The following is a 27,180-nucleotide window of genomic DNA, read 5'->3' on the forward strand; positions in this document are numbered from 1 at the left end:
TTAAAACATTTTCACGTAAAAGCGGAGCCTGGAGTTCATTAATTAGGTGTAGGTTATTGGATTAGCTACAAGTAGGGATACAATTATACATGTGACCCACTCCCTGTGAGTTATTAGAAGGGATTGTGGTGGGTTTTTTTTTTTTTTTTTTTTTTTTTTGCATATTTCAAGTGGTCAGAGCTCTAAATTGTTAACACCTTTTTAAATGGCTTTCTAAGGGTGTGTACCTGACAGCCATCAGCTTGCTATGGCTTTTGCTCTACTGCAACGACTGAAGTGACTTGTTTTGGCATTGATTGGACATAGCTTAATAATGGGGAATTAGTGTGCTACAAGCCTTGAATCTTGTGTTTACAGTAGTGATTTCCTTCTATCTGCCGTGATTTCATTGCTGTTTGTACAGAGGAGGAGGGAGAGGTCTGAACAAAGTAGAAATTACCTGGAGTGTATCAGCACACCAGTGTTTCCCCTCTCAGGATGGCTCAAATATGTAACATCAAGTTAAATGTAGAAGCTAGACAAGAGGTGTTTGGTATTTTAAATTTATCTTTATGCCAAATTCAATGCAGAGGAAAGTAAGTGTTGCAATGATAATGTAAACTTTTCCCATCTTAAATGTAGATAATGCTGAGTTTGCAACAGCGGGCACAGAAACGTGCAAGTTACATCTTGCGTCTTGAAGAAATCAGTCCATGGCTGGCTGCCATGACTAACACTGAAATTGCTCTTCCTGGAGAAGTCTCAGCCAGAGACACTGTCACAATCCACAGCGTGGGTGGAACCATCACAATCTTACCTACCAAAACCAAGCCAAAGAAACTTCTCTTTCTAGGATCAGATGGGAAGAGCTACCCTTATCTTTTCAAAGGTGGGATTTAAAAGAAGAACATTAGTGTGGTTATTAATGCTGTGTGTGTGTGTGTGTGTGTGTGTGTGTGTGTGTGTGGGTGGGTGGTGTGGTGTGAGGTGGACTTCTGTATGTCGTAAACAGCCTGGAGTGTCCTGTGTTTTGATGGAAGTTATTGGAGGCTGTGCAGTAAAATTTTCCATTCCCTCCTCTCTTTTGCTTATGAATTTATACAAGCAGAGCACCTGAGGTACAGTTAATAATGCTAGTATCTAATACTTTGTGACTGAACAGAATGTTCTCTACTGCTCTTAGTGTGCCTCTTTGGTTGTCAGTTCTTGACTGCTGTTGCTAATTGAGAGGGGCATAAAAAGTGGGGTTTCCAGTCCCATCTCCATTGCACTTCACCCCATTTGGTCACCTGCTTTAGCTACTTTAATTTTGTTTCCACAGGATTGGAGGATTTACATCTGGATGAGAGAATAATGCAGTTTCTATCCATTGTGAATACCATGTTTGCTACAATCAATCGCCAGGAAACACCCCGTTTCCACGCTCGACACTATTCTGTCACACCACTAGGAACTCGATCAGGACTGATCCAGTGGGTGGATGGAGCCACTCCCTTGTTTGGTCTTTACAAACGATGGCAGCAGCGGGAAGCCGCCTTACAAGTACAAAAGGTTGATTAAAATTAAAATAAGTACTCCTATTTGAATGTTCATAATCTAGTCTATTTATTAGTCTGTTTTCTGTTATACATGAAATAGTTCTAGGCTTGTTGCACTTGAGCATTTTTGCAAGTTTGTAAGAATTAAGGAAGGAGTAGATACAACTTTAAATTTGGAGTTAATCATTGTGGCATCCTGTTTTGTACCTGTTAAATTTATACTTTGATTTGGACCAGTTTTTTAGAATTCGTTTTAGCTAAGTTTCTGAGTATTTAGTATATGATAGGAGTAGTACTGAGTGTTACGGAGATGAAGATACATTTTTAAATAGCCTCAACTTCAGGTTCCCACATCTAGACAAATAAAGTGATTCTAAGTAGGGTAAGTATGGGAAGGAGCAAGAGTTTCAAAGGAGTCAGATTTTTTATGTAGGCATAGGAGACTATAGGACAATTACTGAAGGGTAAATTGGAGATGGAATTGGGGAAGGGCTATCTAAAATTTTGTCTAAGGTGTTTCTGAATATGTTATAATTGATAATTAAGTCACATTGGTGAAGAATGAACTTTGTGCATAAGTGAATGATAAATTTTAAACAGAATTGTATGTTACAAAGAAGAATGTAACTTGGATGTTGAGTTTGAATTGAACTTCAAGAAAGTAGAACAGTGGACCAAATTTTCAGTAAAGTGATAGTATCTGATTAAGAGAAGGATAACGTAGACGGTAAGAAAGATCCGTAGTTCAGAAGAGTTGGCTGCATGATGCATGAAATTTGGATGGCTAGGTGGAGAATGCTGTTGAAAAAATGAAATTTTAGAATACTGTTTTACAGTCAAAGTGATCTTTATACTCATTTAACTAAAGCTGATCTTTCCTTTAAAGAAAAATTTTTTTTTTAAAGGCCCAAGATTCTTACCAAACTCCTCAGAATCCTGGAATTGTGCCCCGTCCTAGTGAACTTTATTATAGTAAAATTGGTCCTGCTTTGAAAGCAGTTGGACTTAGTCTGGATGTGTCCCGACGGGATTGGCCTCTTCACGTAATGAAGGCAGTGCTAGAAGAGTTAATGGAGGCCACACCCCCAAATCTCCTTGCTAAAGAGCTTTGGTCTTCTTGTACCACCCCTGATGAATGGTGGAGAGTCACACAGGTGTGTGTTTTGTTTTGGACTGTCATCACTGTTATTGCTTCTTTGCCTGCTTCCTGTCTTGTCTTGTTCACTCCTCTTGCTTTACTCCAGATTTGGTAGTTTAAGATGTGTATTTGAATCTTACATTATGCTTTTTTTTATAAGGCTTGGCCATGACTGTATGAGGGCAAAATGGAGGGGGTTATGGATGAAATGAAAAGGAGAGTAGAAACTTTAGAAAGGGAAAAACTAGAGAGAGGCTGAAGAATAGTTGTTTTGTTTTTTTAAATCCTTCATTCTGATAATGATTAAGTAGGACCTTGGTGTTGTATGCAGCTGGTCAGTGACCACATGCTGCGTCTCTGAAGACTGCTAGCTATTTATTTAGAAATAGGGAGTAGGATTATGGAGATTTGTAAACACTTTAGAGAATCAAGCCCATGGTGGAAAGAAATTTACTAATGCTGCTTAACTTGCTCCCCCAACCCCTCTTCTTTAGTCCTATGCCAGATCTACTGCAGTCATGTCTATGGTCGGATACATAATTGGCCTTGGAGATAGACATCTGGATAATGTCCTCATAGATATGACGACTGGAGAGGTTGTTCACATAGATTACAATGTTTGCTTTGAAAAAGGTAAAATTAAACTGGATTTTTTATATGAGGGTCAAGTGTATTTTGGTGAAAGGACAAAAATATAATGATTTGTCTTTTGAAGGTAAAAGCCTTAGAGTTCCTGAGAAAGTACCTTTTCGAATGACACAGAACATTGAGACAGCACTGGGTGTGACTGGAGTGGAAGGTGTTTTTAGGCTTTCATGTGAGCAGGTATGTGGTTTCTCTTACAGCTCTTAGTATACCTGTTAAAGTAACAAGTTTTGTGGAATGAAAAAGTACATTTTAATGAGGAAACTTGTGATAAAACATTTAAAACTCTTCTGGAAACAGGTTCTACACATTATGCGGCGTGGCAGAGAGACTCTGCTGACGCTGCTGGAGGCCTTTGTGTATGACCCCCTGGTGGACTGGACAGCTGGGGGCGAGGCCGGGTTTGCTGGTGCCGTCTATGGTGGAGGGGGCCAGCAGGCCGAGAGCAAGCAGAGCAAGAGAGAGATGGAACGAGAGATCACCCGCAGCCTTTTTTCTTCAAGAGTAGCTGAAATTAAGGTGAAGCTAATGATAATAAGTCGTCATTATCTTTCTGTTAATAGAATGAACATGTCCATAAAAAGTTGAGTAAAACTTTTTCTGAAAATTGTTTTTGCAAGACTGTAGTATATAATATTTAAATGGCAGTGCAATAGGGCAGTCTCCTGTCATCTTTTATTAAGAAATGCTCCCATGCAAAGACATACAGTCATACTCACACTTAGGAGGTGGTTAATGATTTGAAAAAATTATACCTTTTTTAATAGACTGAAATGTGTTTACCAGTGACTATTTTAAGTGTTCTTTAATTGGGTAGCCTCCCTGCTTCTTGATTTTAACATCCTGGTAGCCAGTGATGCTAATCTTGTTTTGTGTGGTGTGGTGGTAACTATGTTATCGTGGAATTGAGTCTTCATTCATGGCCGTGTGAATTGAACGCATTAGTATTTTTGTAAAAATATAGGTGATGCCATCCACTCCTCAGGGCTTTGTTGAGATTTAAATAGAATAATAAGTGCAGGATGTCCTTCTAACATAATCAGACACCATCTGACAGGCACCATCATATCTCAAAGTTGGCGCTGTAAGAATCTTCCTAACCATAATGTTTGTTTACAGGTGAACTGGTTTAAGAATAGGGATGAGATGCTGGTTGTACTTCCCAAGCTGGACAGCAGCTTAGATGAATACCTGAGCTTGCAAGAGCAACTGACAGATGTGGAAAAGCTGCAGGGCAAACTGCTGGAAGAAATCGAATTTCTAGAAGGAGCTGAAGGAGTGGATCATCCTTCTCACACTCTGCAACACAGGTTTAAAACAAGTGTTGAGCTCTTATTTCTAAATATATACCATTAAGGCGAATTTTCATATAAGTGTAAATATTGTCAACTTGAATTAGAATTATTATAGTAAGTCACATAGGTAGATAAAGCTCTCCCAAGAACTGCAGTTTCATAGTGTTAATAAAGCAGAATTCACTTAAATTTTCTGCTTTATTGTACTTAATTGTTTGAGAAATGGGAGATGGTGGACATAGTAGTAAGCATACTGGACTTGGATTCAGAAAATGTGGGGTTTGGTTTTCTCTCTACAGTTTGTATCTGGATACTTATTCATTTGTACAATGGCAGTGATTTTGTCTACTTGGCTGAATTATTTTTGAGCAATAAACTAAGAGTGATATAAGTGAATGAGCCTTACACAGAGTAGGTACTCAGCTCAATGAAGGGTAGTTAAAAGTGCAAGTGCCAAACACCACAGAAGACTCTTGAGATTACAGAGATTTGTCAAGTCTCAGTCTTCCACACTTCAAATAGTTCAAATGCTGGCAAGTGTGGTAGAGTTTTGTTTCAAATGTTGTGAGTATATAGTTAGGGAACTGTAGGGTTAGGAAAAACCAGGGAAAGGAAAGGACATTTGAGCAGTGCCCTCAAGATTGAAAGGGAGCTTATCAGGCAGTCCAGGTGTGAGCAGAATATCCTTTCAGGGTTATGAAAGTACACAGAAGGAAGAACAGCAGCTGATTTTTAAATCTCTCCCTCTCCCCATTAGGTATTCTGAGCACACTCAACTACAGACTCAGCAAAGAGCTGTTCAGGAAGCAATCCAGGTGAAGCTGAATGAGTTTGAACAGTGGATAACTCATTACCAGGCTGCTTTCAGTAATTTAGAAGCAACACAGCTGGCAAGTTTGCTTCAGGAGATAAGCACACAAATGGACCTTGGTATGGGTTGACTTATTTTAGATGCACATGTGAGCATGTTGTGTATTTATGTGTGGGGTTCTGCTGTGTTCTCCCGTTCAGTGACTGCTGATTGGAAATGATTTCACTGTCATTAATAATTATCTCTTACCAAAAGGTCCTCCAAGCTATGTGCCAGCAACAGCCTTTCTGCAGAATGCTGGCCAGGCCCATTTGATTAGCCAGTGTGAGCAGCTGGAGGGGGAAGTTGGCGCCCTCCTGCAGCAGAGGCGCACAGTGCTACGAGGCTGTCTGGAGCAGCTGCATCACTATGCAACCGTAGCTCTGCAGTATCCAAAGGCCATATTTCAGAAACATCGAATTGAGCAGTGGAAGACCTGGATGGAAGAGCTCATCTGTAACACCACGGTAGAGCGCTGTCAGGAACTCTACAGGAAGTAAGTTGATAGCTGTCTGTTTTCTTTACTTCTAATCGGGACTAGAAACAAAGTTGTGTTCAGATTTTTAGCTGCATAATATTCTATTTTTCTGAAGGAAATGGTTGATAGATGGAATTTGGGTGGAGTTACTTTTCTCTTGATTTTAAGAGGATTTGAGCTCATGTTTTCCTTTATAAGACAGTGTGTTTCTTCCTAATTAATGAAAATGTATCCCAGTGTTAGAGTGGGGCATCAGGGTAAAGAGAGCTGAATTGAAACATTGACTCTGTCACTCACTAACAAGTCATCCTAGGAAGTTACCTTCACTTTTGAGACCTTATCTGTAAAATGCAAATAATGATTTCTACTCTTCAGGGATTGGGGATCAAATGCAGTATCACATGTTATCTTTTTTAATATTTTGTCAAATGTGAACTTTATTTACAAGCACCTCTTTCCATTTTTATAGATATGAAATGCAGTATGCACCCCAGCCACCCCCAACAGTGTGTCAGTTCATCACTGCCACCGAGATGACCCTGCAGCGGTATGCAGCAGACATAAACAGCAGACTTATTAGACAGGTGGAACGCTTGAAACAGGAAGCTGTCACTGTACCTGTTTGTGAAGATCAGTTGAAAGAAATTGAACGTTGCATCAAAGTTTTCCTTCACGAGAATGGAGAAGAAGGCTCTTTGAGTCTAGCAAGTGTTATTATTTCTGCCCTTTGTACCCTCACAAGGTGAGTTAGCTGACCTCATTTTGAGATGCTTTCACTGTCTTGTAAACATTGATGCTTATTGAGACGTCATGTGTGCTTTGTTTAATCCCAAACTTAAGATATCTTTTTATTTTCAGTAGTTTTGCCCAGTGTAGGAATGCTTTATTTCCCTTCAGATTTTGAGATATCTTTCATTTGTGTGTTTAGCTAAGTCCGTTTGACTATACAAGTATTTATTGCATTCAGGCGTAACCTGATGATGGAAGGTGCAGCTTCGAGTGCTGGAGAGCAGCTGGTTGATCTGACGTCTCGGGATGGAGCCTGGTTCTTGGAGGAGCTCTGCAGTATGAGCGGAAATGTCACTTGCCTGGTCCAGTTACTGAAGCAGTGTCACCTAGTGCCACAGGACTTAGATATTCCAAACCCTATGGAAGCATCTGAGGCAGTTCACTTAGCTAATGGAGTGTACACCTCACTTCAGGTGAACAAACATAGCTTACATTTTATAAATTTGTTTTAGATATTGGATATTGTATTTCTCATCTCTGGTTCAGAAAAGCAGTTTGACTGCATCCCCCCCTCAAAGACTTTTTATTTTGAAATAATTTTTACAATTACAGAAAAATTACTAAAGTAATACAAGTTACTAAAGTAATACAGAGTTCTCTACAGTTTCCTTTATGTTAACATCTTATATAACTATAATGCAAATACCAAAAGTAGGAACATCTTATATAACTATAATACAAATACCAAAAGTAGGAAATTAATCCTTGTACAATATTGTTAACTCAACCACCGACTTTCTTCAGATTTTGTCATTTTTTAATACTGATACCCTTTTTATGTTCCAGGGTCCAATCTAAGACCCCACATTGTGTTTAGTTGGCATGGCTCCTTAGTCTCCTCCAGGCAGCTCCTCAGTCTTTTCCTGTCTTTCATTATCTTTACACTTTTGAAGAGTCTTGGTCATTTATTTTGTAGAGTGTCCCTCAGTTTGGTTTTGTCTGATGTTTTCTTACGATTAGGTTTATGTTGTGCATTTTTGTTGATACCACAGAAATGTATATGCCTTTCTCAGTAGTCCATCATATGAAGGGCTGCATGATATGACCCACTGTTTTTGATGTTACTCTTGATCACTTGGTTAAGGTGGTGTCTGCTGGGATTCTCTAATGTAAAGTTACTTTGTAGCTTTATTTTTTTAATTTGTTTTAGTTTTTATTTGGGAGGGGGTAATTAGGTTCATTTATTTACTTGATGGAGGTGCTGGTGATTGAACCCAGGACCTTGTGCATGCTAAGCATGCACTCTACCACTTGAGCTATACCCTCCTCCCCTCTAATGTAAAGTTACTTTGTAATTAATATCTTGGGGAAGACCTTTATTTATTTTTTATTTTATTTGTTTTACAGTAGTCAGTTTATAATGTGTCAATTTCTGGTTTATAGCATGATGTTTCAGTCATACACATACATACATACGTTCTTTTTCATATTTTTCATTATAGGTTACTACACTGCATCCATTTTAATGTTGCTTTATCTAAACTCAGAAAACATTAAAATATGTTTCTCACATATTTTTAGGAATTAAATTCAAATTTCCGGCAAATCATATTTCCAGAAGCACTGAGATGTTTAATGAAAGGAGAATACACATTGGAAAGTATGCTTCATGAACTGGACAGTCTCATTGAGCAGACAACTGATGGTGTTCCTCTGCAGACTCTAGTTGAATCTCTTCAAGCCTATTTAAGAAATGCAGCTATGGGACTTGAGGAGGAAACACATGCTCATTACATCGATGTTGCCAGGCAAGTGAATGCTAAGCTATGCTCTCTTGTGAAAGAGATAAGAAGCCACGTAAAAGTTTCCTGAACACTTACTTTATTGTGAGCGTACTTTTAATTTTTGGAGCAAATATGTATACAAGCATAGATAAATAATATCTTAAAAAAAACTTCTATGTGGAAATATTACAGATTCATAGGAAGTTGTAAAAAAAAAAGAAAAAGTGTGCAGAGAGGTCTTCTGTACACTTCGTTCCTCCTCCAGTGTAGCATCTTGCATACCTACAGTACAGTAGCAACTCCAGGAAATTCACAGTCCATAGAGCTTACTCAGATTTTACCAGTTACTCATGTGCTCATTTTGTGTGTGTGGGTGCATGCGTGTGCATGTGTGTATAGTTTTTATCACATGTACACATGTATCCTTTTAGGGCTGTAGTTTTACAGTATGTTTGCACACACACAAAGTGGAGTGTGGTATTTTTTTAAGCCACCCTTTGGAACTCCATGGAAGCATCTGAGCTAGTTGGTTTAGTGAGACACCACGCTTCCTCCCATCGGAAGATTCCAAGATGAAAGACAATAGAGAGAATAGTGTAATGAACCCCCATTTTACCCACTTCAGTAATTTTCTGCCCCTGGTCAGTCTTGTTTAAATTGTACCACGTGCGCTCCCACCTTTGCCAAATAAATTGTGCTGCCCCAATTACTTTGAAGCAAATATCTTTTTGTTCTTAAGCTGCCAGAAGTATGTATCTAAAATATACTTACTTTTCTCAATTATGGTGCTGTTATTTCACCAAAAAAAGGTAACAATAATTCCTTAATGTTTTTTGTTATCCTGCATTCAGAATTTTCCTATTTTCTCATGTTTCTTTAGAGTTGTTTTACCATAAAATTTTAAAAATGAGTATAATTAGTATAGCATAAATGTCAGCTAAACAGTGATTTAGATTATTTGCATTAAGAGCTTTATCATAAAATTTCAAGCATTGTTTGAAAAGTTAGATGTTAGATCTATATACTTTTCTGTCTCACAAAGTTTCAGCCCTATCTATTTTCCCTTAGTATCTAATCCACATTCCCTTTACCCTCAAAGAGGAATGTTTACTTTCATGTATGCATTGTGTGATAGACTTCATGTTTGATTCTGTTACAGCCTGTTTGTACCTTCTTTCAGAGAAACTTTTTGATAATGTCAAGGAAAATTTTATACCATTATGCTCTTTTTCCAGTAGAAATTTCTCTGGTAGCCTAGCTTTTTAACTTTTCTCTTAATAGTTTTATAGTTATTTTTGTAAGTGTGTGTAATGAAGTTGAAAATCTAGTTAACATTAGTTTTACTGATAGTAGTTGTAAGTACTGGGAATTGTATGTTTGCTTTTTTATATAAAATACTTAGAATAGTGCTTGGATACATAAACACTGTGCAGCAAGTCTAAAGTAATGATGTGAGGGGTGAATTTTTGAAGACCTACATTCAAACTGTGCATGATTCAAAGCTCAGCATGCCAGTAATGACAGGTATTTCCCTTCACCGTCCGTGCTTGGCTCTGCCACGTGACAGTAGTGTGAACATCCTTGACAACCTTTGCTAGATCCACCAGCTTTAGAGTTTTGTGATTCTTGACATTAAAAAAAATATATTGGGGGTTTATATTGTTTTACATTCTGTGTATAAAGTGAGACTGTAGTGTTTCATATAGTTCTTTTTTAAATTGTCATAAGTTAAATTTACATAAAATTCAGTCCCATGAACAATTGCTAATACTGAATTGAAATCACTGACTTCACATGGTGATTGACTTTAGATACCATTTTATCATAACACTCCTTCCTTCATGCAAAGATACTTTTTTCCTAGACTTTCCATTGTAGCTGTTGGACTCGTTGATCTTACATTTCCCCACAAAGTTATTACTCTTCAGCGAGGATTCTAACTCCCTTTTCTTTTCCTCTAGAATACTTCATGCTCAATATGGTGAATTAATCCAACCAAGAAATGGTTCAGTCGATGAAACACCAAAAATGTCAGCTGGCCAGATGCTTTTGGTAGCGTTTGATGGCATGTTTGCCCAAGTTGAAACTGCTTTTGGCTTATTAGTTGAAAAGGTAAATTGGGGTTTATGAAAATGCTGACTTGGCTTTATGAATAAGGCAGGTGTAGTAAAGTAGCTGTTCAGTGTGTGAAGAGCGGCGAGATGAACTCTCTCTACTCTCACTTACACAGCTAAACAAGATGGAAATTCCTGTAACTTGGCGGAAGATCGACATCATAAGGGAAGCTAGGAGTACCCAAGTTAACTTTTTTGATGATGACAATCACAGACAGGTGCTAGAAGAGATCTTCTTTCTAAAACGACTACAGACAATTAAGGAGTTCTTCAGGCTCTGTGGTACCTTCTCTAAAACTTTGTCAGGTAATATTTCACACTTAAACAAGCTGGATTCAGTCGTGTAGTACTTTGGAGGGGGACAGTATAGAGTAGGCTTAATTGTAAATTAAATTAAAATCTTAAGTGTTTAAATAAGCAGCATTATTACCTTATTTTAGTTTTGCATGAAATAGTTAAAGAAAAATTTCCTTTTTTAGGATCAAATTCACTTGAAGATCAGAATACTGTAAATGGGCCTGTACAGATTGTCAACGTGAAAACCCTTTTTAGAAACTCTTGTTTCAGTGAAGACCAGATGGCCAAACCCATAAAGGCATTCACAGCTGACTTCGTGCGGCAGCTCCTGATTGGCCTCCCAAACCAAGCCCTGGGCCTCACGCTGTGCAGCTTCATCAGTGCGCTAGGAGTAGACATCATTGCCCAAGTGGAAGCAAAGGATTTCGGTGCTGAGAGCAAAGTTTCTGTTGATGATCTGTGTAAGAAAGCCGTGGAGCACAACATCCAGATCGGGAAGTTCTCTCAGCTGGTCATGAACAGGGCAACTGTGTTGGCCAGCTCCTACGACACTGCCTGGAAGAAGCATGACTTGGTGCGCAGGCTGGAGACCAGCATCTCCTCCTGTAAGACAAGCCTGCAGCGCGTTCAGCTGCATATCGCCATGTTTCAAGTAAGTATTTTTCTTCATTAGGTGTTTTTCCTCAATGTAGGAATTTGAAAAACTGGAGGATTTTAATATAAAACAATCTAAAGAAGAAAAAAATATAAACTTCCTGAATTGTGCCATCCCAGAGCAAACCCTGCTTTAGCATTTCTGTGCTTGCTTTCCCAGTATTCCTTGTTTCTTTTATGTAAGTTGAGACCATTTTGTGTTTACAGTTTGTGTCCTATGAATTAGTTTCCATCAGTGTTGTATGGTTCATATTATCATTAAGTATGACTTGTAAATGTAATTTCCAATGGTTGAGCTTATTTGTGAGTGGATATTTCCCCCTGTACTGTCTTACTGGGCATCTCTTCCCCACACGGTGCCTGTTTCAACTTCTTCACTGGAGATTATATTTTAGAGGGGTTGTGTAATAGTCTTTTACGTAGACTAGGAAACTTCTTCAGACTTGAGAATTACTATTTAGTGTTGCATATCACTGGTCCAGGAAATTTATCAACCATTTTCTACCTCAGAAAATTTTTCACCTTGTTGATTCTTTTATGATGTTTCTTTTATTACGCTTTCCTACCCACCCCACTATGTTACAGCTGGGTTTTTTCCTCTCTTCCCCCAGCCCTAAATCACACCTCCCCTCCCTTGTTTATCTAAAGGTCTTCTCTGTGTTTATTTTATTGCATTTCTTTTTCTTTGTACAGTGGCAGCATGAAGATCTCCTTATCAATAGACCACAAGCCATGTCAGTCACACCTCCCCCTCGTTCTGCCATCTTAACCAGCATGAAAAAGAAACTCCATACTCTGAGCCAAATTGAAACTTCAATTGCAACAGTTCAGGTGTGTTTTTGTCAGATCTTCCTTTCGGCACATCTTACTGTGGTGAAGTGTTAGTGCTCTGTTGTTCAGTCTGTACTTGGCTTTTAAGCCAAGGTGCGTAATTCTTTTTCACTTTTATTTTTAATTTATATCTTTTTTCTTACCCTCCAGGGTAACTGATTCTTAGCAGTATATTTTGAATAGAGACATACTAAATATTTCAGGTTTTTAATTAATTTGATATTACTATGCCTTTATACATTAAGGGACCCCTGGTGATACTTAATTTGTTTTCTGAAATGTATATAAAGCAGTTATATTTGGCTTACTACTAATACCCAAGAAACGTAGGTATTTCTCACTTCTATGTGTAGTTAATGGAATTTTGTAATGTCACAGGCAGCAGAACATTTTCCCAAACCATTACTATTGACTATTTCTTTGTCATTTCAGCAAAATACTTAGTCTCACCTTCCTTTTTTAAATAAGAGAAACTGGTCTTGATGTTTTTATATGTACCTCTATAGTGTGTATTCTTATACCTCATACACTCAGTAGTAACTGACATTTTTCTGCTCTTTTTATAAATTAATATTGGTACAAAATCAAGTTTTATTACTTATATAATTTAAAACTTTTTAATAAAAATTTTCTGGTGTTCACTTCTTTAAAGATTGAAATGCCTTTTCTTTACACCATATTAGTTCTAGTTTTCAACTTAAGAGAATGAACTCTTCCCCTTTCTTTCTGATTTTAGAGGTGTATATGTATGAGAGAAAGAAACAGTGTGGGGGAAGACAGTGTGACTGCTTCCACTTGAAATGTTGAAAAAATAATGAAGTAACTTTGTTATATAAAACTTCCTTATCATAAGCTGGATGGATTTTTACCATTATTCATAAACTTTTGAATTTGTAGAAATCTAATTTCATCTTTCACAATCAAAAGTGTAAATGGATTTTCTTGTAGATAGCACATGTAGTGTTCTAGGAATTTAGTGCAGCAGGCATTTTGTTTTGTTTTAGAAACTATTTAAAAATGAAAATGAAACTTCTTTCTGAAAACTTTAAGGCGATAAACTGAAAGCCAATCTTTACCTGTCCCCAGACAAGTTTAGCCTTAAAAATTCAAAGTAAAATCAAGATTAATTCCAAAAGGTGACTGTTAAAAATATTTCCTAAATTGCTTATGCTTCACCCTGCTTCTTTTGAATCCCTTAAATTTATATAAATTGCTCGGTAAACAGTAAGTGGAGAGTGTCAAATATTCACTGAGATTCTCCTGGCTTTTATAGGAAAAACTGGCAGCACTTGAAGCAAGTATTGAACAGCGACTCAAGTGGGCAGGTGGTGCCAACCCTGCACTGGCACCTGTACTACAAGATTTTGAAGCAACAATAACCGAAAGAAGAAATCTTGTCCTTAAAGAGAGCCAAAGAGCGAGTCAGGTATGGGCACCCATGTGTGCCACCTTGTTTTCAGTTACAGGATTATTTCACTGATTGGAAGCTACATGTGGGATAATTAGAGGTAGCCTGAATGCCCACCCTCTAGTTCACAGCACTGCGGGGAGGGACTGATAGGCCTTGGGTGGGGGGCATCCTTAGGCTGACTCACAGCCAGTTATTTCCCTAGATGCTTATTGCCTCCCGGTTAAATATAAAGTGGATTCAGCCTCTTGGAAAATAAAGAGTTTAATTCCATATTTGTCTGAGATTCTCTTTATATGCAACTAATATGATCCAAAGATTTGAATATTATTTTTTCCACATGGCAATAAAATATCTTAACCTTGGGTTCTGCCAGAGGTTGTGGATTAACTTTGTTGTGATTGAGAGTAAAAACCCTAAAAACTTCTATGTAGTTTTTAATCAGGCACAAAATTAGACTAATATGATTATAAGAACTATATGAGAAGAGAATCACAATGCTGTTATCATGCCTTAAAAGATGTGCTTAATATTGTCAAATATCTGGTCAGTATTTTGTGATCTTTCTGATGAAGTTAGGCAGGAATAGAAGCAGAAGGCGGGGAACATTTCAGATTGGAATTTGGACATAGCACAAAGTGCAGCTGAATATGATAACAGTTTTACTATGGAGTAAATTTTTTGCATAAAAAACAAGCATGTAGAGGGAGGAGGTATAGCTCAGTGGTAGAGTGTATGCTTAGCATGCACAAGGTCCTGGGTTCAATCCCCAGTACCTCTGTTTAAAAAAAAGAAATTATACCAGAAATTGACACAACATTGTAAACTGACTATACTTCAATAAAATTTAGAAATTATTAGAAAAAAATTAAAATCATAAATAAACCTAATTACCTTCCCCTAAAAACAAACAAAAACAATCATGTAGAAGATGTATTTACCTAATTCTGCTTAGGTGCTTTTGGCCATCTCAGACTTAACAGCATCAGCCAAAAAATGTGCACCTGTTTACAGCCTTTATAAGGAGTAGTTCTCTTTCTCACAAGGATCATACTTCATACATTTTCAGGGCCGATTGTAGTCCTGAATTCTGGAAATGAATTGGTAGTAGATTTTCATTTCATTAATTGCAAATTTTTTCCTCATTGTGGTGGTTCCATTCCTCTTTTGTGTCTTCACAGGTCACTTTCCTCTGCAGCAATATCATTCATTTTGAAAGTTTGCGAACTAGAACTGCGGAAGCCTTAAACCTGGATGCTGCATTATTTGAACTAATCAAACGATGTCAGCAAATGTGTTCATTTGCATCACAGTTTAACAGTTCCGTCTCTGAGTTAGAGCTTCGTTTATTACAGAGAGTGGTGAGTCTTGAATCTTGGTGGGAGTAAAGACACTTGATAATTAAAGTAAGACCAATTATATACCCGCAAAATCAACTGAATATATTCACTCAGTTTACCTTTATTGAGCACATGCCATATATAAGATGCTATAAGATACAATGATGACTGAATCTTGCTCTGAGCCCCTGAGGAACTTATTTACACAAATAATACGATGAATGAAAAAGTGAAAAGAACTCTCAGAGCTATAACTGGAAATACTGCGGAGGTTCCAAGGGGAGGAGAAAGTGAGCAAATGACTCAGGCGCACTGAGAACAGAGTAGCAGACAGAAGGCCAGCAGGAGATGAATACTGGAATATCAAGTTGATAGATTTGGCATTTATAATTAGTGGGAAGGCCTTAGGCTATGTATTAGGAAGCTATGGTTTCATTTTAAAGAGTGATTTATAGTAGGTTTAGGGTCTTGGATATGGATCATCATTGTTTTTCTAGATACATTTTCTTAGGTTTAAACTTTAAGCATTTATTCCCTGTATGGTTGTGCAGAAAAGTTAAAAACCTTTCGTCTGTATCTCATAGATTTTAAAAATTATTGTCAGGTACCATTTTGTAGGTAATTAATTCATGACTCAGCAACTGAGTTTCTTTGTGTCACCCTGAGTTATGAATATCTTTTGATGATAATGAAGAAGAGAATCTCATATTATTCCAGCTGATATTTAAACAAATGCTTGTTCTTTTTAGGATACGAATCTTGAACATCCCATTGGCAGCTCTGAATGGCTCTTGTCAGCACACAAACAATTGACCCAGGATATGTCCACTCAGAGGGCAGTTCAGACAGAGAAAGAGCAACAGATAGAGACGGTCTGTGAAACAATTCAGAATCTGGTTGATAATATAAAGACTGTGCTCACTGGTCATAACCGGCAGCTTGGAGATGTGAAGCATCTCCTGAAAGCAATGGCGAAGGTAAGACTAATACCACTGACACACAATTACTCCCTCTTTTATAAAATTACAAGTAGCTTTATTTATCAGGGGAAAACAGTTTCTCTCAGTTCACATCTTTCACTTTGTTTGTAACTGAGTTAGTTTGTGTTTTCATCAACTATTTTTTTTAAACAGATAATTAAGCAGTATTCTGATTTTGTGCACAAAGAAACCACAGCTTAGCAAAATGGATTCATCCAAAGTCACATAACTTATAGAAGAGCTGAAACTTGAACTTAGCCTCAGAATGTGTAGATCTCCAACCTCTCTTCCATCTCCCTGTACAAATTCATAATAGTTTGCTTCCAAAATAAATGAAATATTGCCTCTTGTCTCCAGTATTCTATAGACTCTAGATAGTAAGGAAACTAAATCCCCACAAAGGGCTGTGTTACTTCCTCATTGCAAAATAGTAAATCATTTACTTTTGGTATTTATTTTTACCTGGAGTTTTCATTTGTGCTGGAAACAAGATTCCTGCAGAAAAGAAGTTAAACTGTAATGAGCAGATTAAACACATTGATATTTGAAAAATACTTATTACCTGTTATCCAAAGGTGACTGTCTTAAGAGTAATTACTGACACAAATACCATTTTTCTTAATCATTAACATACTGATTCTAGGATGAAGAAGCTGCTGTGGCAGATGGTGAAGATGTTCCCTATGAGAACAGCGTTAGACAGTTCTTGGGTGAATATAAATCATGGCAAGACAACATTCAGACCGTGCTGTTTACATTAGTTCAAGCCATGGGTCAGGTTCGAAGTCAAGAACATGTTGAAATGCTCCAGGAAATAACTCCCACCTTGAAAGAACTGAAAACACAAAGTCAGAGGTAAGAATGCCTTCTGGCCTAAATTTAAAACGTAAGCAAAACATCTGGTATAGTAAGTTTTGTTTATTTAATTCATTTAATTTTTTTCAGTTTTGTTCATGTTTATAAGTGGTTATCTGCTAAAATATTTCATAAATGAGCCATTTATTTTGTATTTCAGTGTCTATAATAATTTAGTGAGTTTTGCATCACCCTTAGTCACCGATGCAACAAATGAGTGTTCAAGCCCAACGTCATCTGCTACTTACCAGCCATCTTTTGCTGCAGGTAGGACTCCCCTCCTTCAGAAAGACCTGAATCTTGTTCTACTAATAACCTATACATAGATAGTAAGGTGTTTAATATGTTTATAGTCGTCACCTTTTTAAAGGATTTCCCTGAACTGTTGTCATATCTCAAGCTGAACAAATTTTGTGTAATTTGAAAAGTATTTATAGGAGAGAATAAAAATACCATGTGTTCAAATACTCTTTAAATAATTTATTTTATGATTATAAAATATATGTCTGTTAGGGAAATTTAGAAAATAATTAATATACAAATTTGTAGTTAGATTCCAGTAGAGGTAAAATCACTATGTATTTGTTAACTGACTTCTCTATGTGCATGCACACACACAAATTTGGATTATTCTGTGAATGCAATTTTTGTTGCTTTTTCCCACTTAATAGTAAATTGATCATTTCCCCATCATTAAATAGTCTTTTAAAAAATGACTTAATGGACAAATTTAATGTGCTATTTTATGACTTTACTGTATTAATTGTTGGATATTTAAGATAATTATACTTTTTTAATGCCACAACAAGATAGTGAACATGCATCATTGTACAAATTTGTATCTGAATATCCAGCTGTTTAGGCTATATTTTTAGGAGGGCAATTTTTATTTTAAGGGACAAGGACTTTAGGGTTGTAAAATCATACCTATTTTCAGGGTTGTCCAATTGTAGTTGGTGATTGAGAGAGCATTGCCCTGCTCCTCCATTTTCTGTCTACGTGTAAATTGAGCTACCAACTCTTTCTCTGTAGCAGTCCGGAGCAACACTGGCCAGAAGACTCAGCCTGATGTCATGTCACAGAATGCTAGAAAGCTGATTCAGAAAAATCTTGCTACATCAGCAGATACTCCACCAAGCACCATTCCAGGAACTGGCAAGAGTGTTGCTTGTAGTCCTAAAAAGGCGGTCAGAGACCCTAAAACTGGGAAAGGTAATTAATTAGAATAAGGATGCCTTAAATATTTATACAAAGTGGTGATTTGACTTAACACATGTTTCCGTTGCTTCATAGCTGTGCAGGAAAGAAACTCATATGCAGTGAGCGTGTGGAAGAGAGTGAAAGCCAAGTTAGAGGGCCGGGATGTTGATCCGAATAGGAGGATGTCAGTTGCTGAACAGGTGACCGTTTACTAAACTTAAGCTACACATTTTAATGCTGCCAAAACAATATAGGTTTAAAGATCCCCTCACCCGTATCCTTGGTGGTTTATTGGGAAATAAGGAACTTAAATCTGTTTTCAGGCCATGGGAAGATTTTGAGTAACCATTTCACTCTGACTTTACCCTATTAGTACTTTTCCTTTCTTCCCAGCCCTCTTTTAACAGATATTTAAGGTGTGACTTGACCATCTCCTGCACAAGAGGATGGTTAATTTGCATTTTTAATGAGGACTTTATGAAGGTTTCAGATGAAATGAGGATGACATTTTGGGTGCCATAGTATCTATAAAGTGTTCTTGGGTGTCAGTTTGTCTGAAGTTACTACTGTGAAATTTTGTCATTAGTATTATTAAAATTGTATATATAAATTCTAGAACAAATTCTTTTCCCCACAGCTGTTTATTTTGAAAAATTTCAAACTTACAGAAGTGTTGTAGGAATGCTCATTTACTGTTAACCTAGACTTGGTAAACCAGTTGTTAATGTTTTCCTACATTGGCCTTATCTTTCTGTATATATGTGTGTGCACACACAGCTTTTCAGAACCATTTGAGAATTAGTTGCAGACGTTGTGACACTTCATGCCTAAATTCTTTGTCTCTTAAAGAAAACATGAAACATTGTAATAATATACAGCTATGATTATAATTATATAATTATATAGTTATCAACTCAGGAAACCTAACATTGATGTTAACATTGACTTACCCAACATTGAGTCCATATTCAGATTTCCTTAATTATCATCTTAAGTCCTATATTATGTAGTCCTCCCTTGTTTAACATCCATGCCCCCCCCCCCAACCCCTCCAAGATTTAGTCAAGGCTTACCCTGAATATACTTGTGCTACTTTTAGCCTCCTTTAATGTCTAGAACAGTTCCCGAGTCTTTTTTCTTTTTTTCTTTTATGATATTTACATTTTTGATGTGTCCAGACCACTTGGTTTGCAGAATGTGCCTGTTTGTATTTGTGTGATATTTTCTTCATAATTAGATTCAGAATCAACATTTTTGGCAAGAATACTTCACCAATGATATTTTGCATCAAGGGACACATGTCTCTTTGTGCTGTCTTTGTTGTTATTAAGTTAGGTCAAGGGCAGTGTTCTCTTAAATTCTCCAGTACAAATACACCTTTTCTTTAGTGGGGTGAACACTCAAGACTGAATTTTCTAATGGTTTGACATCCACAATTCAGATTTAGAATTAGCAAGGAAAGTTTTTTTTATTTTGAATAGTTACTTTGCTGTATAGGACCTGAGCATAAACTCTTCTTGGTCAAGAGTCATTCTTTAGAAGGAGTTTGTCAAAAACCGTGCATGATGTGGGCTAGGGTATCTTTTCTTTCAGAAGCTTTCTGGTAGGTTAATGGGTTGTGTGCTTTCATGACTGTCAATCTTAGGTCTCTCTCCATGTTTTTAAAGGATGCTTGGCTATTGTGCTTTTTATTCTGATAGTTATTAAATTTTATATGAAAGAAAGTTAAAGGGCTCACAGGAGTGTGGTAAGTATAGAGTACTTTGCACATGGCTTTTGGTGTAGGTTATAATTCAGCTGTATACTGAGCATTTACCACATAATTGGACCCTCATGGCTGCTTTGGATAGAGAGATGATTATATCTCAATATAAAAGGAAATTTAGCTGAGTCAGAACCAACAGATATTTAACACCAAACTGTGTTCCAGAATCTGCTGGGCACTTCTTAAGACACCTAAACATTTACCCAGTGAATTCACTTGTTTTAACCCCAAGAGCACCTGTGGGCTCAGTGGCCCTCTCTCTTCATCTGAGCGTTCATAAGGCTCAAAGAGGGTTGTGACTTTCCCAAAGGCACACATCTTGTATGTTGTGGAAGTAGGGGAGCTCAGATACTTTACTCCTTTTCCCACCATAGCAGCTATGCGTCTTTGGGTGATTAATATGGGTGATTAGAAATACTCTTAAACAGTTCATATAACTCATATGAACCTTTTCCTTTCAAGTTTTAAGTGGCTTTAAATACTATTCTGCCTATTTTTACAGGTTGACTACGTCATTAAGGAGGCAACTAACCTAGATAACTTGGCTCAGCTGTATGAAGGGTGGACAGCCTGGGTGTGAGTGGCAAGACAGTAGATGAGTCTGGTTAAGCGAGGTCAGACATCCACCAGAATCAACTCAGCCTCAGGCATCCAAAGCCACACCACAGTCGGTGGTGATGCAACTGGAGGCTTACTCTGAGGAAACCTAGGAAATCTCGGTGCGCTAGGAAGTGAATCCTGCAGGACAGCTGCACTCAGGGATACGCCCAACACCATGGCCTGCAACCCCAGGGTCAAGGGTGAAAGAAAGAAAGCTCACCGCCTGAACACGGAGATTGTCTTTCTGCCACAGAACAGCTGCAAACGTGTCAGGAGGTTAGCTGCAGAAAGAAATCAGGATGCCGCGGAGCACAGAGTGATTTGGAACTCCATTCCACCTGACCCTGTGTGTACAATCCAGGAAAAAACAAACCCCGCTCAGAAACAGAGAAAATTGGGGCCGCGAAGAAATCACAGCCAAGGAAGATTTGATGCATTCAAATTCTTGTGTAACACTTGTTGCTTGGCAACAGTACTGGTTGGGTTGACCAGTAAGTACAAAAAGGCTATGTGATATGAATTTCAGAAATGGACTGAAGGAGAGCTGTGTAACAGATACACTACATTGGAAGAACTTACTTCTGAAATGAAGGGAGAAAACCCACCCCATCGTCCTCCTCCCCAACCCGCACCCTCATCCACCACACCCTTTTACCTGATCTAGTAGATTAGCCGTCCTTCACATTCACTTTTATTTCAATCCTTATATTTCATAAACTTCTGTCTCGATGCTGTTAACAACTTACATTTGGAGTGATAAACAGAAATTTCTCCAAAACCACTGATAACATGGAAAATTCAAGGATTGTTTAAAGGTCTGATGATCACATACAAAATATAATTCTGGTTATTTTAAGTCATTTCTGTGATTCTATCATGTACAGTTTCCAGAATTGTCACTGTGCATTCAAAAGTAATGAATCTAACAGACATTTGATTTAGTATACACTCCCCTTTGCTTATAGTGTGCGTTTTTGGGAGGTCATTCAAATTTTCCCTCTTCTGTGATTGCTGTAGTTTCTTTCATAGAAAGTAGCTAATCCAGTGTAATCTTTTACCTTTTTAAAAACCAGGATAGAGTACCTATTAGAATTTTACATTGTTGATGACAGATTAACAATAAAGTGATGTTCTGGTGGAGGTAGAGTGAGATTTTTTTTAATTCAGTTTTCTCATTTGATACTTTTAATTTACAATTTACAGGGTGTAAATTAAAAGTGCTTTAGTTTACCTGGCATTTTAGGACATATACATGAAACAGCAAAAGTTTGAACCACCAACATCTTTTATTAAGTTAAATTATTAGTCTGTGAAGTACTTTACTTTTTGCACAATTTTAATAGTTTCCTGCTCAGTAATACATCATAGTGAAGTCATGATCAAGGTTTCTTTCCTTAAATTTAGCATTGCATTTCAGTACTCACTGGCTGTGTAAGCTCAATTGTTGACCCAAGAGAAAAATCCAGACTAGGATAGGATTCTTAAAATCACGTATGAACACAAAGTAAAACATGATTAAAATCTTGAGTACATTTTCCTGCATTTTAGAGATTAGGACTGTGATCACTTAACAGTTGCCAGTCTTCACAGACAAACTTGAAAGGTATTAAGAAAAAAAAAATTCACATAGCTCTGGCCTTTTCTGTATTCTGATTGCCACGTTAATCTGTAATCTTTAAATACTCATGAGAGAATGCATTTCAGTATCAATGCTTTTTTAATACTTTGATAAGTATTACAAGAAAGGCGGTATTTTTGAATACTCATGTGTCTAATAACAAGTTAAGGAAACTAGTGCATCGAAATTTTATTTCTTCATTCACTTTGAACCTTATTTTCACAATCAAAACAACCTATCTGGAATAATAATGCCATATTGTGTTTTGCACACTGCTTTATTTCCTAGAGGCTGTGGGAGCTGTTGCATTCAGCACTTGCTTACCTCTGCTCTCTCAAGATGAAACAGTCTTTTCAACAACATTCTTTGTCATAAGGAAAAACTTTTATCACGATGATAAAACTAGTTCACACTAGTTTGTCCCTATGGGTAGTATTCAGAAATTGCTTCCTCTGTATGAAATAGGTGCATTTTATTGCCTGTGAATTTCAGGCTTCAGAGGTACCTGGCACCTTGTCCAGTTGAAAACAAAACAGCTTTATATTAAAAACATGTGCCTCTGGTAAATTATTCATTGCTTTTATTTTAAAATGGTCCCTCAGAGAGTACTGTAGCATATACATGTTTGGTTGTGGGCAAATAGGAATAACTGGTGATTTCAAAGCTTGCTCTTTACTGCACTCTGGACAGCAAGACCCCAGTCTGTAGAGTTTGGCTGCTTCTGGGAAGTCATTTGGCAAGTAGTCTTTCCTTTTTTGAATTGTCATAAGAGAACTTAATGGTTAGAGATTTAATCAGAGGTGAAAGGCCTTGGTGATAAAGCAGATTGAGAAGACAGGGCTATATATTGGGGATTATCCTGTAATGTGAAGTTCAGAGTGCTGTGGTTATGAGGTCATATACTTTTGATGATACAAAAATGCCTGTGGAATACCAGGGATCTTCTCTCTCTCTGTCTCTGTCTCTCTCCCCCTCTCTCTCTGTCTCTCTCTCTCTGATCAGGGGGTACAGAATGACTTACAAACTCTTCAATTCAAAGTACCCTTGGAAACTGAAGTTTAAGTGTTTTGTTGTCTTTAATTTTCTACAGTTGCCTGAAGTTTAGCTGGTTTCTCTGCAGAGCTGTGGAGGCTTAGTAGTTTATGGAGCTGTCTGTGCTTTTTTTTTTTTTTTTTTTCCCCTTTGGTGTTCTTGCAGTATCTCATTATTTCTGGTCATGATTTCTTAACACAGTTTGCTTGATGATAATTAAGATTCTTTTGTGTCTGATACTTGTGCGTTGTTTTTGAGACATGTGAGGTTTCCGTATGAGAACTGATAATTAAGCTCTTGATCTGCTTCCCCTAAATTGCTTTTTTAGAGCCCAAACCCCAGGTTCAGGGTTTGTAATACAAAGACAAAACTTCCATCACTTCTGCCCTTAACACTTGCCTCTATTACCTAAGCTTAATATGTAGTGTTCTTAATATTGTCCAGTGTTTGGTGTTATCTGCATTGTTTTTGTTTTTTAACTGTGGTTGTTCTGATGTGTGAAATTTAAGGAAAGAGCCATTAAAAAATGCCAAGCAGGGCAATGCAAGTACAGCCAAATATTAGAGTTGATGTGCAATCTTAGATCCTTTTAAATTTGGGGTAATATAGGCAGTACTTTAAAATGAAAAGTCTTCCTGGCCTATTTTCCTCCATATATTTGTAGTTGCTCTGGGGGCTTACTTGTTTTGGCAGTACTAAAATCAAAGGAGCTGGTTCTTCTTTTCTCCCAGTTCTCTTCATATTAAAGCACCTGCAATTAGCTTGTTAGTCCTATTCATATACATCAAAAATCAGTGAATACTTTACTATTAGCCCATTTAAGTACCTTTGTTTTACATAAAATTAGATGAATATGGAAACCAATGACCTTACATTTATGTATCTTGAGCTTGCAAAAAAATGCCAGTAATTTAGAGCTAGGATTTCCCCCCCCTAAAATCGAGGAGGTAGACTATGTTAATGTAAGTTTCACTTAAAGAAGGCAGATTCTGTTTTTGTTTTTGTTTTCACTTTTGGGTTGTTTTAGATTCCTCCTATTGGGAAAAACTAGCTCGCATTACAAATTTTCCAAACACCGGGGAAGGAAATTCACTGTATTATGAACCCCAAAGGGTTTGTTGCACTTTTCCTGCTCTTTTAGGTCGGGGTAACAATATCACCATCTCTTACTTACAGAAGGGCAAATGGACTCCAGTTGAGAGAAGCTTTGTAGTTTCAAGGGTTAGTTGTACAACATGAACCCTTTAGTGTCTTGCTTTCCATGGGGATTTGACTGGGTTTACTAGAGAAAAGCTGTTTGTTGTGCTAATGTGAAAGTGTGATACAATTAGCTCAACTTTTGAAGATGGTAAACTTAAGGACTTGCATGTTCTGAAATGCAGACTTGCAGAATGTTTTTCTTTCAGAACAGGCTGATTTTTTTTCCCTTTTCCCGACAGTCCAAGTTTCAGCTCCTGTTTAAAGTTCTTGTGTCAATTATTTTTCTGGTTTAAATTTTCCTTATATTTTCACCTGTAATGTCAGTGGCAACATCATACATCACTTGTTAATTTACTTTACCCTTATAAAAGCAAATTGAGTTGAACTGAATCTTCCTTGTTCTAGTAAACATTGTATAAAGTGGCTTCTCTGTACAAAAGGTTGTAATGCCTCCTGATGGATATAATTTTGTGATTGTATTTAAAATTAAAAGTTGAATAAATCACACCAGCTTCCTGAAAATGTTCATAATGATCTTTTGGAAAACAAAAATACATGCCTACTTTGTGCATATTTGCATTAACATGGCAAAGACTGTATGAAATACCTGTTTTTCAAAAAATAAAGTCTTAAAAGACGTAGCATTAAAGCTCTGAATTTATTGGTCAAAGTAGGATCCAGAAAATTTTGGAATACAGATAGCTTTGTTTTTTAAAAAAGCATTAATACCTCCAAAAATTTTTTTAAAAATTTAAATCTCAAAAAATATTTTTTTACCCTCAAAGTTCAATAGGATTTTTGAACAGCAGTGGAAGTTTTACTTTGACGGGAAAGTTCTTAGTATTAAGGCACAATTGATTAGGCTTAATTTTGTAAATCTTTAAAAACTGTAGAATATTATTGACATGAATATTCCCTAGTGTATGAAAGCTCTGAAGGAAGGCAACTAAAAATGTCTAGCTTTTTTTTAATACCTGGAAATAGATTGTATTTGTTGCTGCTAGATTTTGTTAGGAGGATTACTGTTACTGTTTAGTCATCTGACATGTTTCAGAAGATTACATCCTGCCTTTGTAGAACAAAAAACCGAACAAAACAAAAAGCTCAAAACAAAAACTCCAGAGAACACTACACTAAGGGTGGGTGGTTTTTAATAATCAGGGCAATTGGAAGGTTAAAGACCTTACAGCAGCGCTCCCAGGCAGTTAAATTGCAAATAAGCTTGGAAACACTTTCCCTAAGCAGCATTCTCTATGGAGAACCTTTAGTTCCTTCAGTTTTTCTACTTAACCTTAATTTCACAAGCTGGTGGTCTTTCTTCTGAAGTTATACCTAGGGAACTTGGGTGAAAACAAACTTGGGGGCACATTTTGTAGCAAGAAGTGTTTTCCAAAGTACAAATGGCAGTTTTTAAAGTTTAGTAACACCATGCCCTCTCCTTGGGAAGTGGATGTTACTGTGCCCACAGCAAGATTTTTGCACTCAGTGCTCTATATATTCACGAACGATGTGGCTGCTGATTGGGACCTTTTGATTTTCTTTTGAAGAGGTAGCAGAGGGCCTGCTCCTAAAACTTAATCTTTAAAACCTCCACCAAATGGGGTATGTCAAACAGCTGCATTTTACCTATACACCTGTTTTCCCTACAACATTCCCCTAAGTGGAACTTTACTGAAGAGTTCCTCTTCCCCTGCAAAGGCTTTTTTTCCCCCTCAAGTGTTTATTACATGATCAGATGCTTTTATTTTTTTCCCAAAGATCCATGGCAACTTTCACAGCTTTCATGAAATTTACAATGCTCTGGTCTCCCCAGCTTTCTTAGGGGCAGCACGTGGTCTGTAGCTGTGTTGTCTCACACTTCTTTATACATTCCCTGAACTCTTAAGAACCTGGTAGTTATGTAAGGAATGCTTTTAAAATAAATTCGATGGCGTAATATAGATGACTATAAAAGACTGGAAGTTAAAAGCTATATGATAGGTTTTCCTGAAAAAGACATCTGACCAGGTCAGCATTTGACATTATTTTGTGTTGAGTAATGAAAAAGAAACCAGTCCCTTTTAGGAGAGGGAGATCGTAGTTTCTTAAATGAAGTGCCCCACAAAGAATTTACCCAAAGACCCCATGTAAATAAGCCAATTTTGTTAAGTCGGTATATTTTTCACACGGTCTCAAACTGCCTAGATTCCCCACCTCTACCCCCGCCCCATCAAACTAAACCCTTATTCCTAGTGGGTAGGAAGGAAACTGCAGAAAATCTACATAAATAGCCCCTTGATTTGTTCTCAAAACCTCATTGAAATAGGCACGAGTCTCCGAGTCACAGATCTGGGCTCAGCTGCTCAGTGGCCTGGCTAGGGCTGCCAGAGCAGGGATTAGAAGAAAGGTAAAGCCGACTAGGGGCACAGCGAGGGCAAGGGCCACCGGCTCAGTCTGGAAGCCGACCCCCTTAATGAGCTTAGCATCACATGCACATCTCTGCCCTCCGCCTGATACTGCGTGGCATATTTCCTCGAGGACTAAGTTCCAGAGAGGCTCCTTAGCTGCTTCGAGGTCCCCTAGAAGAATGTCTGAGAGCTACAGTGGCGGCAGGCCCCGGGGATGCTGAAGCCAGACCAGGCCCGGGCAGCGGCGGTTCAACCGCTTCTGAAAGGCCTGGGAGGGGAGTTGCACATCTCCTGGTAGCTGATTGGTCATTCCGTATCCCCGCCCCCTTGGCCTGGGCGCGGTCTCGCTCTCCTTTGACCTCGGTTTCAAGACATGCGCTGGGCAGCGGTTGGTCCGATTGGCTAAAGTTTGATCTCGATTTGCCCAATGAGGAGCGAGCTTCGCGGGGTCTGTCGGGAAAGG

At 37.6% G+C, this 27,180-nt stretch overlaps 1 protein-coding gene across 3 annotated transcripts in view; it reads left to right on the plus strand.

The window, feature by feature from the left end:
* Positions 1-24,974, plus strand: part of SMG1 (SMG1 nonsense mediated mRNA decay associated PI3K related kinase) — an 88,125-nt gene extending 63,151 nt beyond the window's left edge. For 2 of the 3 annotated variants that reach the window (XM_032460966.1, XM_032460968.1), the window contains 24 exons: positions 622-868; positions 1,301-1,530; positions 2,423-2,671; positions 3,150-3,288; positions 3,371-3,480; positions 3,601-3,819; positions 4,420-4,610; positions 5,353-5,525; positions 5,662-5,941; positions 6,393-6,665; positions 6,891-7,125; positions 8,234-8,460; positions 10,398-10,548; positions 10,667-10,856; positions 11,030-11,499; positions 12,195-12,332; positions 13,606-13,758; positions 14,922-15,101; positions 15,830-16,057; positions 16,704-16,915; positions 17,076-17,182; positions 17,948-18,127; positions 18,209-18,315; positions 20,383-24,974. In XM_032460966.1, the coding sequence (XP_032316857.1) occupies positions 622-868; positions 1,301-1,530; positions 2,423-2,671; positions 3,150-3,288; positions 3,371-3,480; positions 3,601-3,819; positions 4,420-4,610; positions 5,353-5,525; positions 5,662-5,941; positions 6,393-6,665; positions 6,891-7,125; positions 8,234-8,460; positions 10,398-10,548; positions 10,667-10,856; positions 11,030-11,499; positions 12,195-12,332; positions 13,606-13,758; positions 14,922-15,101; positions 15,830-16,057; positions 16,704-16,915; positions 17,076-17,182; positions 17,948-18,127; positions 18,209-18,315; positions 20,383-20,460 (4,767 nt within the window). In that variant the 3' untranslated portion in view covers positions 20,461-24,974. The remainder of the gene's footprint in view (positions 1-621; positions 869-1,300; positions 1,531-2,422; positions 2,672-3,149; positions 3,289-3,370; positions 3,481-3,600; positions 3,820-4,419; positions 4,611-5,352; positions 5,526-5,661; positions 5,942-6,392; positions 6,666-6,890; positions 7,126-8,233; positions 8,461-10,397; positions 10,549-10,666; positions 10,857-11,029; positions 11,500-12,194; positions 12,333-13,605; positions 13,759-14,921; positions 15,102-15,829; positions 16,058-16,703; positions 16,916-17,075; positions 17,183-17,947; positions 18,128-18,208; positions 18,316-20,382) is intronic. The other variant, XM_032460967.1, reaches the window with a different exon arrangement.
* The last annotated feature ends 2,206 nt before the right edge of the window (positions 24,975-27,180 follow it).

The sequence above is a fragment of the Camelus ferus genome, chromosome 18 (genome assembly GCF_009834535.1).
Source record: "Camelus ferus isolate YT-003-E chromosome 18, BCGSAC_Cfer_1.0, whole genome shotgun sequence".
Classification (NCBI taxonomy): Eukaryota; Metazoa; Chordata; class Mammalia; order Artiodactyla; family Camelidae; genus Camelus; species Camelus ferus.